Source organism: Argopecten irradians, chromosome 4 (genome assembly GCF_041381155.1).
Source record: "Argopecten irradians isolate NY chromosome 4, Ai_NY, whole genome shotgun sequence".
Taxonomy (NCBI): domain Eukaryota; kingdom Metazoa; phylum Mollusca; class Bivalvia; order Pectinida; family Pectinidae; genus Argopecten; species Argopecten irradians.
Window position 1 is genome coordinate 30,451,290 of NC_091137.1, and position 21,532 is coordinate 30,472,821.

Sequence of the window (21,532 nt, forward strand, 5' to 3'; positions counted from 1 at the left end):
GAGACATTTAACGATTTATAACCAGGTAGACAAGCAAACACATGTACACCAGTAGTATATACCAATGTCAGGGTTAAATTTTCACCTCAATAGCTGGTTATCAATACCAATGTGATTTCCTACAGCTTGTGTTGTGAGATTGCATCACTTAACAAAAACAAGTAGATTATCATACAGAATTCATAAAAAATGTTCTTACTAGAACCATGTAGTGTAGGAAATCTTGGAGTGAGGCAAAACTCTACTGTGATGGAAGTCAAAGATATATAGGTTACAGTGACCTAGTTTTGAAGCACTTGGTGAAATCTGTAACCAGAATGAGGTTTATATGGTGACAGTGAAAGATTCAAGAGCCAGAATATTAATCAAAGGTGAAAGTGAAGGTGACTTTTATGGAGTAAGTATGTGTATACTGCTTTGTCAATGTTGTTCCTTACTGACAGATGTCGCTGTCCCTCAGTCAGAACATCCGGAACCATTATAATATGTCACAGCAAATGACAGAAACATGATGCAACTTTTTTTTGTTGATTTGTGTTTATTTATGAAGATTCCCATCCTTACACATTCCTCATACAGTAACTAATGTATCTACCATATATAGACCATCATTGACACACTATATAAATAAGCATTCATAATTCCATGATCGCCACTAACAGTATTCCATTATACTTTACTCTCTTACAGTTAACATATTCTCATAGCTCTTACAATCATTCTTGCCACAGAAATAATCAATGAGAACGATTGATTTAGAATTAACGAATCCTATTGAAGACCACTTTCTTCACATTTTAAATGTCAGACATACATGAAATACAATCTTATGGTTTTCACAGTCCATTATAGACATAATTTGTTATTAGCAAAATAACAACAGTAGCACTTTAATTTCATAAAACAACAGATTGGATATAACAAAAACATCAATAAAATCTCATTTATTCTGAATATATTATATTCCTAGTGAGTCACAATTTCTCAGACACAAACGAATTACATTCAAATCATAATTAATCATACAAAATCATTACTATGTCTCGTTAATAAAAAGACCAGATTTGTAAGAGTTGCTTCCCCTCGACTAGGTTCCTATCTAGACTGTACAGGCCTAATATTCCCAGCATATGTCTAGAACTTTGCATAAATAAATTTAATTGAATTGTTACACAAACAGTTACAAAAAATGTAAATGATCCTCCTCTGACATCAGACATTCTGATAGCCAGAAAAAAATTCATTAAGAAAAAAATACTGTCTCTCATTTTGTGTATCTAAATGATTGCTTGAAATTTTCATGAGAATGTCATCATGTAATTTTATTATTGATTTAATTTTCATTATCCATAATTTAATCATTTGCCTGCAACAATCAATTTTCTATTGATCTATTATCAAGATGTTAAAGTAATACTTCAGTAAAAGCAATTGAAAAAGTTTTAAATAATAAGGAATACAAAAAACAAATTTATGAGTTTAAAAGAGAAAAAAAAATCTGAAGAGAAAGCAAATTACCTCTTTCTAATAACCTGATGATTATCAGAAAATAAATATAAATAAATTCCATATGATCCTTAAAACTAGAATCTGATATATTGTACAAACAATGCTATAAATAAAATGGATTATTTAAACCAGCACTTTGATCATCATCCTTTTGTATGTATATTAATGTTTTAAAATAAAAAGATTAGCACTATAGTCTTTTTGTCAATCTGATTGAAAATATAAAACGGAGTGAAACCAGCTATAAGCTAATTTTTATATTATACATGTACAATTCTTTTTACAGGAATGCTATTTTTGCAACCACACAAAACATCAATCTACAAAACAATAGAACACAAGTAAATTATCTACTTATAGCCATATCACAAAACTTTAATTTGCATAATATCAAGTTGATCATTATGCAAATTTTTTTTCTGCTAGAAAACATAACCAGAGATATGGTACCATGACTATCCAGTGCTCTAGCTTCACAATACTGACTGTAAAACACTATCCTATGTTCCGTATCACCAATTCATTATTGACTAGCATATCTAGCATAAATTGCACTTTAAATGCATTAACAACCTCTCACAGATTACCATCACTGTCTCTGGTAGACTTATGGTTAACAGTTGTATCCACATTCTTTGTTTCTAGCACATGTTTTATAACAGGGCTGCGATTCGTTTCACAGATCTGTACTTAACACTATACAAAGGTTTGTGGTAGGTAGCAAACTTAAGTTGTTACTCATTACATTTAGCCCCATAATGTGGCCATTCAAATGCCTTTCCATCATTGTCTACTAGGCTTTCCCCTGATGTTGAAGGAGGAGGGGGAGCATAATCTGATGAGGACCTGTCCTCTTTTTATCAGCTATCCCCGCTCCTCTTCCTAAACTATCACCGCCCATGTCTACTAGGCCTTCTCCAGTTGTATCCTGACTTGGAGTGGGAGGGGCCTTACCCTGATGAAGACCCGCCTCCTCTTTCCATAACTATCACCGCCCACGTCTACTAGGCCTTCTCCTGTTGTCTCCTGACTTGGATGGGGAGGGGCCATATCCAGATGAGGACCCGCCCCCTCTTTCCCCTACGTTCCTTTCACCTCCTCTTTGCTTCCGGACATGCTTTCTCTTTTTCTGCTTCTTTTCAAGGAATCTCTTTTGGTGAGCAAGAATAGGGAATAGTTCTGGGGGAAAAGAGATACATTCAGAATAGTATATCACAATATTAGAATGTCGCTATAATATCACATGTTTAGTATACACAATCTCTACTTGATTCTGTAAGAACTCTGTACCTAATATTTCTTTGGAATTATCAATAGCCATTGACTTTTACTATATCATTAACATCATAACTTTATCATATCCATAAGTATCCACTCTAGAAGAAGATTCCTGCCCATCAGAACTGTTAGATTATTAAACTCATTCCTTTTTGTTAGGTATAAAAACACTCTTTGAAAATGATTTGGTAAGTTATTAGATGTATGTACCTGATCTCTCCTTTAGAGCGTTCCTGGCTGCAGCCATTTCTGCCTGTTGTATACTGTGTCCCATACCCTTGGCTAACCTCTCATCTCTAAAATATACTGCTACTGTGTACTCTCGTGTGTTAGTTGGTCCAAACGCCTCGATCATCCTGAAATATAACAGAATATATTTATACAAATCATATGCTGGTGAACAATTTAGAAACCTTAAAACCTTATGAAGTCTTACCTGTATAAGGTGATGTCAGACTCACCCCTCCGGCTCCCTAAGGGTGAGGGGAGATAAAGCCTTACCTGTATAAGGTGATGTCAGACTCGCCCCTCCGGCTCCCTAAGGGTGAGGGGAGATAAAGACTTACCTGTATATTGGGATGTCAGACTCGCCCCTCCGGCTCCCTAAGGGTGAGGGGAGATAAAGCCTTACCTGTATATTGGGATGTCAGACTCGCTCCTCCGGCTCCCTAAGGGTGAGGGGAGATAAAGCCTTACCTGTATATTGGGATGTCAGACTCGCTCCTCCGGCTCCCTAAGGGTGAGGGGAGATAAAGCCTTACCTGTATAAGGGTATGTCAGACTCGCCCCTCCGGCTCCCTAAGGGTGAGGGGAGATAAAGCCTTACCTGTATAAGGGTATGTCAGACTCGCTCGTCCAGCTCCCTAAGGGTGAGGGGAGATAAAGCCTTACCTGTATATTGGGATGTCAGACTCGCTCGTCCAGCTCCCTAAGGGTGAGGGGAGATAAAGCCTTACCTGTATATTGGGATGTCAGACTCACTCGTCCAGCTCCCTAAGGGTGAGGGAAGATAAAGCCTTACCTGTATATTGGGATGTGAGAATCGCTCGTCCAGCTCCCTAAGGGAGAGGGAAGATAAAGCCTTACCTGTATATTGGGATGTCAGACTCGCTTGTCCAGCTCCCTAAGGGTTAGGGAAGATAAAGCCTTACCTGTATATTGGGATGTCAGACTCGCCCCTCCGGCTCCCTAAGGGTGAGGGGAGATAAAGCCTTACCTGTATATTGGGATGTCAGACTCGCTCGTCCGGCTCCCTAAGGGTGAGGGGAGATAAAGCCTTACCTGTATATTGGGATGTCAGACTCGCTCGTCCAGCTCCCTAAGGGTGAGGGGAGATAAAGCCTTACCTGTATATTGGGATGTCAGACTCACTCGTCCGGCTCCCTAAGGGTGAGGGGAGATAAAGCCTTACCTGTATATTGGGATGTCAGACTCGCTCGTCCAGCTCCCTAAGGGTGAGGGGATAAACAAGAGGCCCATGGGCCTTAACGGTCATCTGACTATTGGCACAATACAACATAGTCATTTAAAGATTTTAGCCTTTTTACCCCTGTGATATTGAATGAAGATCAAGGTTGTTGTTTTTTTAAACAAATATAGTAGCCCTTGATCCCAGCATGTCACAGGCCCAATATCAGGTCTCTAGGCCTCTTATATATAATTAGTTATTCACAAAAAGTTATTTTGAAGATTTTAGCCTATTTGACCCCTGTGACTTTTAATGAAGGTCAAGGTCATTCATTTGAACTAACTGTGTAGCCCTTCATACCAGCATGCTACAGGCCCAATATCAGTACCCAGGGCCTTCTGGTTCTTGAGAAGAAGTCGTTTGAATAAAAAGTTTAGCCTTTTTGACCCCTGTGACCTTGCTTGAAGGTCAAGGTCATTTACTTGAACAAACTTGGTAGCTGTTCATCACAGCAAGCTGCAGGCCCAATATGAGTATCCTGGGCCTTTTGGTTCATGAGAAGAAGTCGTTTGAAGATTTTTGCCTTTTTGACCTCAGTGACCTTGAATGAAGGTCAAGGTCATTCATTTGAACAAACTTGGTAGCCCTTCATCCCAGCATGCCTATGGCCAAATATCAGTACCCTGGGCCTTTCGGTTATTGAGAAGAAGTCGTTTGAATAAAAAGTTTACGCACGGCGGACGGCGCAAGACGACAGACAGTGCATGATGACAGACAATAGGTCATCCTGAACCTTCGGGTTAGATGACCTAAAGCCTTACCTGTATAAGGGTATGTCCGGCTCGCCCCCGTCCAGCTCCCTAAGGGTGAGACAGCACTGTTGCAGTTGAGACTTGGGGTCATTCCAGTCTTGGTTCATAATGAAGTCCTTCAGTCGTGGGAAGAAACAGACGTCACAAAAGACGGTACAGTACTCAATGCCTTTGTCTACATACAGGGCTCCAATGAATGCTGTAAGGATGAGAAAATTTAATATGAGGACAATAGATTAACTTCTGACATTTAAACAGTAATATCATAACAAGATTTCACCTTTATAACTAATGTACCTTCTTCACACTTTTATATGCATATATATTGTTAATGCACATAATTTAGTGGAAATCGTATTTGAGCATTCAATTTGGGTTGTTGTAAAAATGGATCACACTAACTCATTAACCCCTGAAAATTCATAATGAACTGTTCCAGTTTTTGAATCAGAAGAGTTCAAATGTGTCTTTGGGGTAACAAGATAATTAACTGGTTCCAATGCAGGTTCAGGCTATCTCTGAGAGTGAACTATTTATAGCATAACGCAAACTGAGCACAGTGGACATTGCATGAGAGGCAATATATTTCAGATATCAAAGACATACATTGAAAAACCATTAAAGCAAGCACCTACCTTCAAGAAGATCAGCTTTTTCTTTTGTTTTCATATCTAGCTTATCCCCCCTTGTTTCAGCAAATATGGCGTACTCCGACATATTGAGGTCGTCACACACTATCGACTGTGTCCGATTATTTACCAGGGAACTTCTCAGTAACTGGAGATAATCAAGTTGATCACATCATAACAACACATATCGTAGAAAGAGTACCACGGCGTATGTAGGTAACTGAACGTTTATTACAAATAAATGACATCCAATGCTTATGTTTACATTTTTAAACGAAATAGGAGGAGGATTCATGTTATGATATGATATTAATCCATTTGCACACTTTCTTTTGTCAAGGAAAGTCTAGACACAGAACCATCACCAGTTCACAATATTTTATCATAATTTAAGTCATAAGATTCTAACATATGTTATTGAAAAAATAACATACCCAGGTACTGTACAGAAATATAGAATACTCACTGAGAGATGGCCTTCGTGATGGTCAGGGAAATGTCGGAATAAATACTGTGATGCTACCAGTTGTAGTACAGTATCCCCTAGAAACTCCAGTCTCTGGTTATGACCTCTGAAAAACCATTATAGACTTGAGAAATCCTGCGTAATTTGACAAGCTAATAATCATGAAATATCATATACAGTGGAACTTGGTAAATACGAACCCGAAGGGACCGAGATAAAACTTCGAGTTATCAGAATGTTCAAATTAAACAAGTTCTCAGGTCTACTGATGATCTCTTTACTTGGTATATATAAATCTACTAGTTCTGTGTTGTAACTCTATAATGGGAAGTCATGATACAGTAAACTCTATTTTGGGAAGTCATGATACAGTAAACTCTATTTTGAGAAGTCATGATACAGTAAACTCTATTTTGGGAAGTCATGATACAGTAAACTCTATTTTAGGAAGTCATGATACAGTAAACTCTATTTTAGGAAGTCATGATACAGTAAGCTCTATTTTGGGAAGTCATGATACAGTAAACTCTCTTTTAGGAAGTCATGATACAGTAAACTCTATTTTGAGAAGTCATGATACAGTAAACTCTATTTTGGGAAGTCATGATACAGTAAACTCTATTTTAGGAAGTCATGATAAAGTAAACTCTATTTTAGGAAGTCATGATACAGTAAACTCTATTTTAGGAAGTCATGATACAGTAAACTCTATTTTAGGAAGTCATGATACAGTAAACTCTATGATGGGAAGTCATGATACAGTAAACCCTATTTTAGGAAGTCATGATACAGTAAACTCTATTTTAGGAAGTCATGATACAGTAAACTCTATTTTGAGAAGTCATGATACAGTAAACTCTATTTTGGGAAGTCATGATACAATAAGCTCTATTTTGAGAAGTCATGATACAGTAAACTCTATTTTAGGAAGTCATGATACAGTAAACTCTATTTTAGGAAGTCATGATACAGTAAACTCTATTTTGAGAAGTCATGATACAGTAAACTCTATTTTGAGAAGTCATGATACAGTAAACTCTATTTTGAGAAGTCATGATACAGTAAACTCTATTTTAGGAAGTCATGATACAGTAAACTCTATTTTAGGAAGTCATGATACAGTCAACTCTATTTTAGGAAGTCATGATACAGTAAGCTCTATTTTGAGAAGTCCTGATAAAGTAAACTCTATTTTGAGAAGTCATGATACAGTAAACTCTATTTTGAGAAGTCATGATACAGTAAACTCTATTTTGAGAAGTCATGATACAGTAAACTCTATTTTAGGAAGTCATGATACAGTAAACTCTATTTTAGGAAGTCATGATACAGTAAACTCTATTTTAGGAAGTCATGATACAGTAAGCTCTATTTGGAGAAGTCATGATAAAGTAAACTCTATTTTGAGAAGTCATGATACAGTAAACTCTATTTTAGGAACTCATTACACAGTAAACTCTATTTTAGGAAGTCATGATACAGTAAACTCTATTTTAGGAAGTCATGATACAGTAAGCTCTATTTTGAGAAGTCATGATAAAGTAAACTCTATTTTAGGAAGTCATGATACAGTAAACTCTATCTTAGGAAGTCATGATACAGTAAGCTCTATTTTGAGAAGTCCTGATAAAGTAAACTCTATTTTGAGAAGTCATGATAAAGTAAACTCTATTTTGAGAAGTCATGATACAGTAAACTCTATTTTAGGAAGTCATGATACAGTAAACTCTATTTTAGGAAGTCATGATACAGTAAGCTCTATTTTGAGAAGTCATGATACAGTAAGCTCTATTTTAGGAAGTCATGATACAGTAAACTCTATTTTAGGAAGTCATGATACAGTAAACTCTATTTTTGGAAGTCATGATACAGTAAACTCTATTTTAGGAAGTCATGATACAGTAAACTCTATTTTGAGAAGTCATGATACAGTAAACTCTATTTTGAGAAGTCATGATACAGTAAACTCTATTTTAGGAAGTCATGATACAGTAAACTCTATTTTGAGAAGTCATGATACAGTAAACTCTATTTTAGGAAGTCATGATACAGTAAACTCTATTTTAGGAAGTCATGATACAGTAAACTCTATTTTGAGAAGTCATGATACAGTAAACTCTATTTTGAGAAGTCATGATACAGTAAGCATAGTAAACTCTATTTTAGGAAGTCATGATACAGTAAACTCTATTTTAGGAAGTCATGATACAGTAAACTCTATTTTAGGAAGTCATGATACAGTAAACTCTATTTTAGGAAGTCATGATACAGTAAACTCTATTTTAGGAAGTCATGATACAGTAAACTCTATTTTAGGAAGTCATGATACAGTAAACTCTATTTTAGGAAGTCATGATACAGTAAACTCTATTTTAGGAAGTCATGATACAGTAAACTCTATTTTGAGAAGTCATGATACAGTAAACTCTATTTTGAGAAGTCATGATACAGTAAACTCTATTTTGAGAAGTCATGATACAGTAAACTCTATTTTGAGAAGTCATGATACAGTAAACTCTATTTTAGGAAGTCATGATACAGTAAACTCTATTTTAGGAAGTCATGATACAGTAAGCTCTATTTTGAGAAGTCATGATAAAGTAAACTCTATTTTGAGAAGTCATGATAAAGTAAGCTCTATTTTGAGAAGTCATGATACAGTAAACTCTATTTTAGGAAGTCATGATACAGTAAACTCTATTTTAGGAAGTCATGATACAGTAAGCTCTATTTGGAGAAGTCATGATAAAGTAAACTCTATTTCGAGAAGTCATGATACAGTAAACTCTATTTTAGGAAGTCATTACACAGTAAACTCTATTTTAGGAAGTCATGATACAGTAAACTCTATTATAGGAAGTCATGATACAGTAAGCTCTATTTTGAGAAGTCATGATAAAGTAAACTCTATTTTAGGAAGTCATGATACAGTAAACTCTATTTTGAGAAGTCATGATACAGTAAACTCTATTTTGAGAAGTCATGATACAGTAAACTCTATTTTAGAGAAGTCATGATACAGTAAACTCTATTTTAGGAAGTCATGATACAGTAAGCTCTATTTTGAGAAGTCATGATAAAGTAAATTCTATTTTGAGAAGTCATGATAAAGTAAACTCTATTTTAGGAAGTCATGATACAGTAAACTCTATTTTAGGAAGTCATATATGATACAGTAAACTCTATTTTAGGAAGTCATGATACAGTAAACTCTATTTTAGGAAGTCATGATACAGTAAACTCTATTTTGAGAAGTCATGATACTAGTAAACTCTATTTTGAGAAGTCATGATACAGTAAACTCTATTTTGAGAAGTCATGAGTCATGAACAGTAAACTCTATTTTGAGAAGTCATGATACAGTAAACTCTATTTTGAGAAGTCATGATACAGTAAACTCTATTTTGAGAAGTCATGATACAGTACAACTCTATTTTGGAAGTCATGATACAGTAAACTCTATCATTGATAGTCATAAACTCTATTTTAGGAAGTCATGATACAGTAAACTCTATTTTAGGAAGTCATGATACAGTAAACTCTATTTTAGGAAGTCATGATACAGTAAACTCTATTTTAGGAAGTCATGATACAGTAAACTCTATTTTGAGAAGTCATGATACAGTAAACTCTATTTTAGGAAGTCATGATACAGTAAACTCTATTTTAGGAAGTCATGATACAAAACCTAGTAAACTCTATTTTAGGAAGTCATGATACAGTAAACTCTATTTTAGGAAGTCATGATACAGTAAACTCTATTTTAGGAAGTCATGATACAGTAAACTCTATTTTAGGAAGTCATGATACAGTAAACTCTATTTTGGAAGTCATGATACAGTAAACTCTATTTGAGAAGTCATGATACAGTAAACTCTATTTGAGAAGTCATGATACAGTAAACTCTATTTTAGGAAGTCATGATACAGTAAACTCTATTTTAGGAGTCAAGTCATGATACAGTAAACTCTATTTTAGGAAGTCATGATACAGTAACTCTATTTTGAGAAGTCATGATAAAGTAAACTCTATTTTAGGAAGTCATGATACAGTAAGCTCTATTTTGAGAAGTCATGATAAAGTAAACTCTATTTTGAGAAGTAACTCTATTTAGAAGTCAGATAAAGTAAACTCTATTTTGAGAAGTCATGATACAGTAAACTCTATTTTAGGAAGTCATGATACAGTAAGCTCTATTTTGAGAAGATCATGATAAAGTAAATTCTATTTTGAGAAGTCATGGATAAAGTATGAAGTAAACTCTATTTTGAGAAGTCATGATACAGTAAACTCTATTTTAGGAAGTCATGATACAGTAAACTCTATTTTAGGAAGTCATGATACAGATCTTTTAAATCATGATAGTAATCTATTTAGGAAGTCATGATACAGTAAACTCTATTTTGAGAAGTCATGATACAGTAAACTCTATTTTGAGAAGTCATGATACAGTAAACTCTATTTTGAGAAGTCATGATACAGTAAACTCTATTTTAGGAAGTCATGATACAGTAAACTCTATTTTGAGAAGTCATGATACAGTAAACTCTATTTTGAGAAGTCATGATACAGTAAACTCTATTTTGAGAAGTCATGATACAGAAAACTCTATTTTGGAGAAGTCATGACTTACAGTAAACTCTATTTTGAGAAGTCATGATACAGTAAACTCTATTTTGAGAAGTCATGATACAGTAAAAACTCTCTATTTTAGAGACAGTCTATTTTGATACAGTAAACTCTATTTTAGGAAGTCATGATACAGTAAACTCTATTTTGAGAAGTCATGATACAGTAAACTCTATTTTAGAAGTCATGATACAGTAAACTCTATTTTGAGAAGTCATGATACAGTAAACTCTATTTTAGAGAAGTCATGATACAGTTAACTCTATTTTGAGAAGTCATGATACAGTAAACTCTATTTTAGGAAGTCATGATACAGTAAACTCTATTTTGAGAAGTCATGATACAGTAAGCTCTATTTTAGGAAGTCATGATACAGTAAACTCTATTTTAGGAAGTCATGATACAGTAAACTCTATTTTAGGAAGTCATGATACAGTAAGCATAGTTCCAATGGTTCCAACTGATGATGAATGCCCCTAACGCTATACTTACAATGTCAGATTGTTATAACCCACACTCCTCAGGGTGAACGCTTTTGCCAGCAGGCGTATGTGATTAAATGTTATTCCAGTTGCCTTTTCAAAATTCAGCATTTTCTACAAAACAATAATTAGAGCTATCAAACTGATTAACAAACAAACGAGTTGGACATCAATTGATAAGTTGGTTGTTAATTCTTCATTTAACTGGTAGTATTTTTGTATACCCACAATCAATCATTTAAATTTCTCTCATTTTTGAGATGCTGTTTTCTTGAAGTAACTGTACACCAACTTTCTTTTGTGGCTACATAATTTTGCTATATCGGTTTCAAAGCATTTTTGCTAAGATTAAGTATAAAAGTTGGACTTAATACCGCCCACATGTTGTCTACTAACCTGGTGGCCACCCATGGTCTGTATACTGTCTACCGTCTGCCTAATAACCAGTAGGGCGGGGTTTGACTCCACCCACCGTCTGTGTACTAACTTTATGGCCGGGGCTTGACTCCACCCACCGTCTGTGTACTAACTTTATGGCCGGGGCTCGACTCTACCCACAGTCTGTCTACTAACCAGTAGGGCGGGGCTTGACTCCACCCACTGTCTGTCTACTAACCTGTAGGGCAGGGATTGACTCCACCCACTGTCTGTCTACTAACCTGTAGGGCAGGGCTTGACTCCACCCACTGTCTGTCTACTAACCTGTAGGGCGGGGCTTGACTCCACCCACGGTCTGTCTACTATTACCTGTAGGGCGGGGCTTGACTCCACCCACGGTCTATCTACTAACCTGTAGGGCAGGGCTTGACTCCACCCACTGTCTGTCTACTAACCTGTAGGGCGGGGCTTGACTCCACCCACGGTCTGTCTACTATTACCTGTAGGGCGGGGCTTGACTCCACCCACGGTCTATCTACTAACCTGTAAGGTAGGGCTTGACTCCACCCACTGTCTGTGTACTAACCTGTAGGGCGGGGCTTGACTCCACCCACTGTCTGTGTACTAACCTGTAGGGTTGGGCTTGACTCCAACCACTGTCTGTGTACTAACTTGTAGGGTGGGGCTTGACTCCACCCACTGTCTGTGTACTAACCTGTAGGGTGGGGCTTGACTCCACCCACTGTCTGTGTACTAACTTTATGGCCTGGGGCTTGACTCCACCCACTGTCTGTCTACTTACCTGTAGGGCGGGGCTTGACTCCACCCACTGTCTGTCTACTTACCTGTAGGGTGGGGCTTGACTCCACCCACTGTCTGTCTACTAACCTGTAGGGCGGGGCTTGACTCCACCCACTGTCTGTCCCCATTTGGCTCCTCCTCCTGAAGAGGGTGTAGTGCTAACTCTCGCCAGGTCTTGATCAGTCTGTCATCATCAAACAGTGTCTGACAGAATATACGTCCTGCTAATTCTATACCATTGTCAATGAACAGAGCACCTGTTAAAAAAATCGCAAATTATACAAACTATATAAAAACGAATAATTTTGGCAGAGATGAAAATACAGTACATACTTAGCATGTGGTAAAAAAGCAATGTTGATATTTTGTGCTTTCTAAGTGAAAATTAAATGGATAATCATATACCCATGTCAATATTTTAGTATTTTGATGAAATATTAATGATTTTTGGAACAAAATATGTTATTAAAAGAAGAAAATATCAATGAAAAAAAAAGAAACTAGAAATATGTCTGTTAGACATTAAGTGCTCGCTAACTACTTCCTAACCTTAATTTTAAGTATGAAATCATCCTCAACAACATGTGTATGTATCACTTTTGCTCATCATCCATGGGACTATTGCAAGGAGATGGTTTACATCCTTGGTGTATTGTAATAAATACTTTCCTTCACCTCATCAGAACTATAAATGTGAAATTATTTTGAACTTTGTTAAGTGTGTTCTGTGTTTCATAGAAGTGTGTTTATTAACATATTGATTGATACGATAAACTTGTTTCGCTGCTCAAAATATTCGTCCGCTAGATTACTATCAAGTCTATGTGCACATGGTGACTTACCTGTGTCATACTTGAATGCCTTTCTGGGGTACATTAGATCTAGAGCTCAGACACTCAGAATATTTATTAGAACTGCAGCGAATGTGATCTGTGGTCTCAGGGTTTAGTAAGCAATAGTGCAATGTACACCTTAGACTTAGGATGATGTGAAATAAATTAAATATGTGGCCAATACTATAGGTTATCCGTTTCGTCATTTTCTTTTATTGACTTTATAAACCTGATTTGCATTGTATAGTTCAGAAAGTTTCCGAAGTCAATCAGATGCTTAGAATATCGTGACTGATGCAAGAGTTTGTATGATACGCTGCTTGAAGTTTGAAAAAAACAAAATGCGTTTAGCACTGTGTAATGTCATTGTTTTTGATTTATAGTAGATTATCGCTGACAAGTATATCATAGTATATGTTATTAAAAGGTTGGTGTCACTAAATCAAGTGCGCAGTTGGAATCTGCGCATAGCGGATGTACACAGATTCTACACAAGACAAGGAAATTAATAGTGCGAGTACACTCGCACTAAAATGCGAGTACACTCGCACTAAAAACTTCCAAAATGTTCTGAATGTATATCATTTGTGTAGAAATCCCTTATAAATTTGACATAAAGCTGTAAAGATCCAGCTTGATTATGTACAAAATATTTTCTGACACATGTTCTTAAAACCTGCATATCAAAGAAATGACACATGTTCATAAATGCTACATACCCATGAGAGCTTCAAAACAGTTAGCCATGGCATGTTTCAGGTCCGACTCGTGACAGAGGTCCGGACCGTGGGCGTACAACATGAAGTTCTGGAGGGCGAGTTTCTGAATAAATCAACGATGAACAGTCAATGAGGCCTTACGAAGATAATGGGGATTCAGTTTAAGACTAATTAATGAACCGATGATTGTAATACAGTTGTCTTTTACTTTTTCTATAATGTGTCACAAAACTAATCGAAACGTATAATGGAATGATTGTAAGTATGTAATTCTTTAGTTGTGTAACATGCATATAGGGCCTTCAGTAAGTTCCAATAATTTCATATTTAATCTATAAAAACATTTCATAAGCCTTGGTAAGGAATGATGAAAACTCATAGGCAAGTTTCATAAAAAATCTCATATGAAATGAACACAGAATATTTTTATTGATTATCGATATACATGTATATTATTACAAATAATCCACCATTGGAATTACTAACGGGGTGTAGTCACATCTAATTACCTTTGCAAGAACGGCCAGTTGCTGATTCTGGACAATGGCCGCCCTGTAGGTGGTCAGTCCTCCTTCCTCCAGCCAGGGGAACATAAAGAATAGGTGGACACTACAACAATGGACAAGGTTTATAGAAAACTGGACCTGGAATGACCCAGATTCTACATACAAGTAGCAAAGTGATGAAACGAGACCATAATCCACACAAGTTTCTAAAATATTGGAAAGAAGTGAAAATGTAGAGATATGTTTTACAAGAATTTTATCATCTTTAAAACAAGACATATCTATAAGACAATTGACGTATCACCAGCTGTCAGTTAAATAGCACATGACAATGCATTTTGTATTGTGAATGCTTAAGACATGCTCTGACATCGAATGGAAACGCATGTGTGTGTGCGAGCACCAGACATGGCTACATAGTGCCTGGCGATCGGTGAACAGATGCCTCTGGCTCCATATAAAGTACACAACAGGAGTGGATAGACACTATGGCAGAACCTAACTCAATTTGCCCTCTTCTACTTCTATAATATAACTTCTGTTCACTCGATACATAGCTCTTCTGCTACTGGAAGCTTTTCCATCTATATGCTGGAAGGCCTTTTAAGACTTCTCTTTATAGAAGAGAGCAAATCGAGATGTGATCAGGAGAATTATAGAGAAGGCAACAAATTCACAAAAAAAACCTATTGAGATTGTCCTATTTTCTGGTAATTGATTTATATAACCACCCAATCTAGTGTTTGAATATTCCTAAGTAATTACACTGTAGAATGACTCCTGTATTTTGTAATATAGGAGGGTTACCTTGTGATAAATTCCACGACAGCATCCCCTAGGAACTCCAGCCTTTCATTGTGTGGGATCTCTGACATCAGCTCATCCTTGTTACCCATCCGGGACATGATGTTGAGCAGGATGTTTATACCTGTCAAATGATTCAAACTTTTAAGGTAAACTGCAAATCAACACCTAACATTCTCAATTTCTATAATAATTAAACTACTTTAATCAGGAATATCTGTATGACATTTCCCAGTATATATGTCCACCACAACAGGAGAGAACAGATTACAATGGTATGGACCCATACAGAACATAGATAACACTTTATGCCTCTCAGCCTCCAATACTTCATAAATTTGTCTCTTTTATCTGAGATTTACAAACTTATAGATTTAAACCTTACTTAATCATTTAAACATTTCAAGAAAAACAAACCAGCAATATCTACATGACATACATATATACTCCCACCTCTGAAGTCCAAAGAAGGACATGACAGGATGCTGAGTGATAAAAGGCTATGTGGCATTATCTATATGACTGTTTCCTATTTTATATTGTAGAAAAATGGTGACTTCAGACCTGAACGTGACCTACATTATATCCCTCTGACTTGCCTGACGTACTTACCTCGTTTTCGTGTATGAGCGTAGTGGATCTTACGATCACCATACTCAAGCTGCCTCCGTCCACAGTTAGACAAAGAATTACGAGCATGGTCTGGGTTAGTGCCATAATTCACCTTGTAGGAAGTGTGAGTTAGAGCCAGCTGTCAAAACAATGATAATGTTTGTTTAACTCATGTACAAAATGAAACATCCACACTACAAAAGGTATCTTTGTTTAATGTTATGATGGAACTTAGGGGCAGAAATGGCTTAGTTTTTAGAGTGTAAAAACATTTCTCTTGCTAGCCATCTACATCATATTTAAACCAAAATGGGGTACTGAGTATGTCGCAATGTACTGAATGTAAGTCAATATTTTCTTCCTGATACTCTGTCTTTTTTCCAAACTTAAAACATCCTTAAATAGTCCTCTTATTTTTGGATTTAAAAAAAATCACCAAATTTTCCTAGAGGAGGTTTGAGAATTCTAATTCTTGATCGGTTTCTGTTCTTTTGACAACATGGCTAAACCCTGCTAAATTCCACCTTCACTCCCCGCTGATCGATAGATTTATGTGTTCAACTTTATTTTAATATTTGTTTCCTTTGTCCAGAAAATAATAATAAAAATGTCAAAAGTTTTCAAATATCAAATAATAAGTTAAATATATTATTCAAATAGTATGTGTAAAAGATATGTCCACAGACAGCAAAAAAAAACAACCTTCAGAATGATTGCTAACACGTGTTACACATATATCGGTCAACAGGTGTATATCCCGGAATCCTATCGCCATATTTCAATGAAATAATCAGCAATCAAGTTTATACACGTTAATTCTGTGTAATATAGAACATAATACCGATTTTATAAACATCACACAGTCATATAAAACATCATTTAATCAATCTCTGCAGCGGCAAACACCACGAGGTCATATCCAGGAGTTTACAAAAACAAGGCTTCAGTAATGCATCATGAGATGCCTAGTTGACATAACGTAGAACATTCTAAACAAAGTCGACTCTAGGTTACGATGCGAGTCTTGATAATATATGAACTCTTTACACAATGATAAATTTGATACACGAAAGTAATCAAATATAGAGATAAAATACACCCCTATGTGTTCTGAATAAAATATTTAACCGGCATACTGTTTGTACGTCGGCCATGTTTGTTTACACTCAAGTAGGCTTATGTAAGGGCAGAGTAAACAATGATCAGAAGTATGACTAAATCCATTTTTACTCAAGATATTTACATCATTGTGAATGTTATTTATTTACAGTACAAGTATACAGATAGTTTTAGTCAGTCTAATTGATCAGTAATCACTACCATACTTCATTAGAGATGGATCGTATGTACACAAATGGTTACATGGGTACATGGGTCAACTTTAAGATACGATTTATTTATCAGTATGGCTTATGTATGTACAAAATCTGAAGAAAAAAATAACGTAATAAAGGCCTTTGTGACTTATCCACAAGGGCAACTTATTGTCCGGAAAATATGGTACTTGTAGTTTCCATTGTTAATTCTATATGACGTGACCATGTTTGGTTTAAATTTATGTGTGATTTGATAAACGGACGGATAGCCTTGAAAATTCAAAAATATATTTTGTCTATACGAATTGAATTGTTTCCTTGCCCTACAATTTTTATACTAGAAAAGACAAGCTACTATAACTGTTTATGTGAGCCCTCACCTGTAACAGTGATCGGTCGTTGAATTTATAGTCGAGTGTGTTCTCCAGTACAGACAGACACTGATGGAACCTCAGATGTCCTAATAATACAGGAATCAGCATGGCATGCTGTAAGGGACAAGATATATACACTCAATTACAGAGCTTAAATCATCTTCAGCAAATCACTATCTGTTAACTTCAGATGGTATATAAGACAAAATTGTTCTATTGTTCTATCACCTTTTTATATAGACCTTGAGACAATGTACATCAGAATCCTATCCCATTATAAACTGTAGGAAATAAGCAATCTACATAAGGATTGGCATTATAACTATTTATGGGAAAAGTATACAGTAATACGCCCAAAAATACTGTTTGTACTTTTTCAAATCGCTTATTTCCTGCAGTTTATAATTGGGATGGAGATCTGAAATTCATTAACTCATGGACAATAAAATGGCAGAATAACTCAAAGGAAAGATATATCTGTTTTCAAATTAAGCTCCTGAATTACATCAAATAGTATATGGAGTTTTAACACAGTAAACATATTTTAGAGATGCAATGTTTACCAAGACACTCTATTCACACCTGACACTAAGACATGATATCTACAAACCAGTGTTACCCAGACACTCTATTCACACCTGACACTAAGACATGATATCTACAAACCTGTGTTACCCAGACACTCTATTCACACCTGACACTAAGACATGATATCTACAAACCTGTGTTACCCAGACACTCTATTCACACCTGACACTAAGACATGATATCTACAAACCTGTGTTACCCAGACACTCTATTCACACCTGACACTAAGACATGATATCTACAAACCTGTGTTACCCAGACACTCTATTCACACCTGACACTAAGACATGATATCTACAAACCTGTGTTACCCAGACACTCTATTCACACCTGACACTAAGACATGATATCTACAAACCTGTGTTACCCAGACACTCTATTCACACCTGACACTAAGACATGACTATCTGACACAAACCACAAACCTGTGTTACCCAGACACTCTATTCACACCTGACACTAAGACATGATATCTACAAACCTGTGTTACCCAGACACTCTATTCACACCTGACACTAAGACATGATATCTACAAACCTGTGTTACCCAGACACTCTATACACACCTGACACTAAGACATGATATCTACAAACCTGTGTTACCCAGACACTCTATTCACACCTGACACTAAGACATGATATCTACAAACCTGTGTTACCCAGACACTCTATTCACACCTGACACTAAGACATGATATCTACAAACCTGTGTTACCCAGACACTCTATTCACACCTGACACTAAGACATGATATCTACAAACCTGTGTTACCCAGACACTCTATTCACACCTGACACTAAGACATGATATCTACAAACCTGTGTTACCCAGACACTCTATCTACAAACCTGTGTTACCCAGACACTCTATTCACACCTGACACTAAGACATGATATCTACAAACCTGTGTTACCCAGACACTCTATTCACACCTGACACTAAGACATGATATCTACAAACCTGTGTTACCCAGACACTCTATTCACACCTGACACTAAGACATGATATCTAGCAACCTGTGTGATGATACTGACCTGAGTAATATCTGACTTGATTCCCGTCCTCAGGAAACCCTCACTGCTGATCTCCACGGTAACCTCTCTCTTCATGGTGCTGAAACAGGTCAACATAGGTAAGAAACAAAACTACTACTGATCTCCATGGTAACCTCTCTCTTCATGGTGCTGAAACAGGTCAACATAGGTAAGAAACAAAACTACTACTGATCTCCACGGTAACCTCTCTCTTCATGGTGCTGAAACAGGTCAACATAGGTAAGAAACAAAACTACTACTGATCTCCACGGTAACCTCTCTCTTCATGGTGCTGAAACAGGTCAACACAACATAGGTAAGAAACAAAATTACTACTGATCTCCACGGTAACCTCTCTCTTCATGGTGCTGAACAAACAGGTCAACTAGTAAGGTCATAGTAAGAAACAAAATACTACTGATCTCCACGGTAACCTCTCTCTTCATGGTGCTGAAACAAGGTCAACATAGGTAAGAAACAAAACTACTACTGATCTCCACGGTAACCTCTCTCTTCATGGTGCTGAAACAGGTCAACATAGGTAAGAAACAAAATACTACTGATCTCCACGGTAACCTCTCTCTTCATGGTGCTGAAACAGGTCAACATAGGTAAGAAACAAAACTACTACTGATCTCCACGGTAACCTCTCTCTTCATGGTGCTGAAACAGGTCAACATAGGTAAGAAACAAAACTACTACTGATCTCCACGGTAACCTCTCTCTTCATGGTGCTGAAACAGGTCAACATAGGTAGGAAACAAAACTACTACTGATCTCCACGGTAACCTCTCTCTTCATGGTGCTGAAACAGGTCAACATAGGTAAGAAACAAAACTACTACTGATCTCCACGGTAACCTCTCTCTTCATGGTGTGGAACAAGTCAACATAGGTAAGAAACAAAACTACTACTGATCTCCACGGTAACCTCTCTCTTCATGGTGCTGAAACAGGTCAACATAGGTAGGAAACAAAACTACTACTGATCTCCACGGTAACCTCTCTCTTCATGGTGCTGAAACAGGTCAACATAGGTAAGAAACAAAACTACTACTGATCTCCACGGTAACCTCTCTCTTCATGGTGCTGAAACAGGTCAACATAGGTAAGAAACAAAACTACTACTGATCTCCACGGTAACCTCTCTCTTCATGGTGCTGAAACAGGTCAACATAGGTAGAGAACAAAACTACTACTGATCTCCACGGTAACCTCTCTCTTCATGGTGCTGAAACAGGTCAACATAGGTAAGAAACAAAACTACTACTGATCTCCACGGTAACCTCTCTCTTCATGGTGCTGAAACAGGTCAACATAGGTAGGAAACAAAACTACTACTGATCTCCACGGTAACCTCTCTCTTCATGGTGCTGAAACAGGTCAACATAGGTAAGAAACAAAACTACTACTGATCTCCACGGTAACCTCTCTCTTCATGGTGTGGAACAAGTCAACATAGGTAAGAAACAAAACTACTACTGATCTCCACGGTAACCTCTCTCTTCATGGTGCTGAAACAGGTCAACATAGGTAAGAAACAAAACTACTACTGATCTCCACGGTAACCTCTCTCTTCATGGTGTGGAACAAGTCAACATAGGTTAGCAACAAAATAAATCTACAGGACTATATATACCTACAGAGCAATTTATCGTTAGTCTGAGAATGATATTGATAGTAAAGACATGATTTTCTAGTCAAGAATTGGCGGCTGTACAGTGTTAGCTATGTCATACATGGATATTGTTACATCATCATTTATCACTGCACATCAAAAAGAAATTAATTTTGTGCAGTTAAAATCTTAACTCCACCACAAAGAAAGCCTATACATGTTTTACCTTTTAGTTCTGAGCTCCTGTAGGTAACTCTCTTTTTGCTCCAGTTTCTGTTTGTCAGAAAAGGTCACCTTGGGCTTACTATTGAGGAGGTGTTTAAACTTCACATACTGCTTCCATGTCTTTTGGTAACTGTTCCAACACAAACACCTTATTAAAGAGGATGTATTCTCAAGTTTTCAAAAAAGATAATTGATTTTTCATTAAATAAGCTGATACAAACATAGGAATGTCAAAATGATATTAATATATTTCCAAATTCAATGTACCACTCACATAGAAATTTCACATACCACTTACCGGTAATATTTTTCACTGTTATTTGTCTAAGATACACTACCGCTTTGAGATTTGTAAATTCACTTACTAAGGGTCTCCGGCATAGCTGAGCTGTGCAGGACGGATACCAAAGTGAATGATAAGGGGATATGTGATGACTTCCTCTTCTGACTGCTGACGGTCAAGCTGGTCAATCCTCAGGGAACTTGGTTTCTGTTTAATATGAAACAGACTGA

General features: G+C 36.6%; 1 protein-coding gene across 1 annotated transcript in view; it reads right to left on the minus strand.

Annotated features, from left to right (window-relative positions):
• Positions 1-277: 277 nt before the first annotated feature.
• Positions 278-21,532, minus strand: part of LOC138321251 (ribonuclease 3-like) — a 34,574-nt gene continuing 13,319 nt past the window's right edge. Inside the window, exons 13-27 of the mRNA XM_069264795.1 lie at positions 21,385-21,509; positions 21,021-21,149; positions 19,178-19,256; positions 17,563-17,670; positions 15,867-16,005; positions 15,258-15,378; positions 14,454-14,553; positions 13,945-14,047; positions 12,480-12,649; positions 11,224-11,327; positions 6,103-6,208; positions 5,643-5,784; positions 5,017-5,206; positions 2,998-3,143; positions 278-2,688 (exon numbers count right to left, since the gene is read on the minus strand). Of these exons, the coding sequence (XP_069120896.1) occupies positions 2,498-2,688; positions 2,998-3,143; positions 5,017-5,206; positions 5,643-5,784; positions 6,103-6,208; positions 11,224-11,327; positions 12,480-12,649; positions 13,945-14,047; positions 14,454-14,553; positions 15,258-15,378; positions 15,867-16,005; positions 17,563-17,670; positions 19,178-19,256; positions 21,021-21,149; positions 21,385-21,509 (1,953 nt within the window). The 3' untranslated portion in view covers positions 278-2,497. The remainder of the gene's footprint in view (positions 2,689-2,997; positions 3,144-5,016; positions 5,207-5,642; positions 5,785-6,102; positions 6,209-11,223; positions 11,328-12,479; positions 12,650-13,944; positions 14,048-14,453; positions 14,554-15,257; positions 15,379-15,866; positions 16,006-17,562; positions 17,671-19,177; positions 19,257-21,020; positions 21,150-21,384; positions 21,510-21,532) is intronic.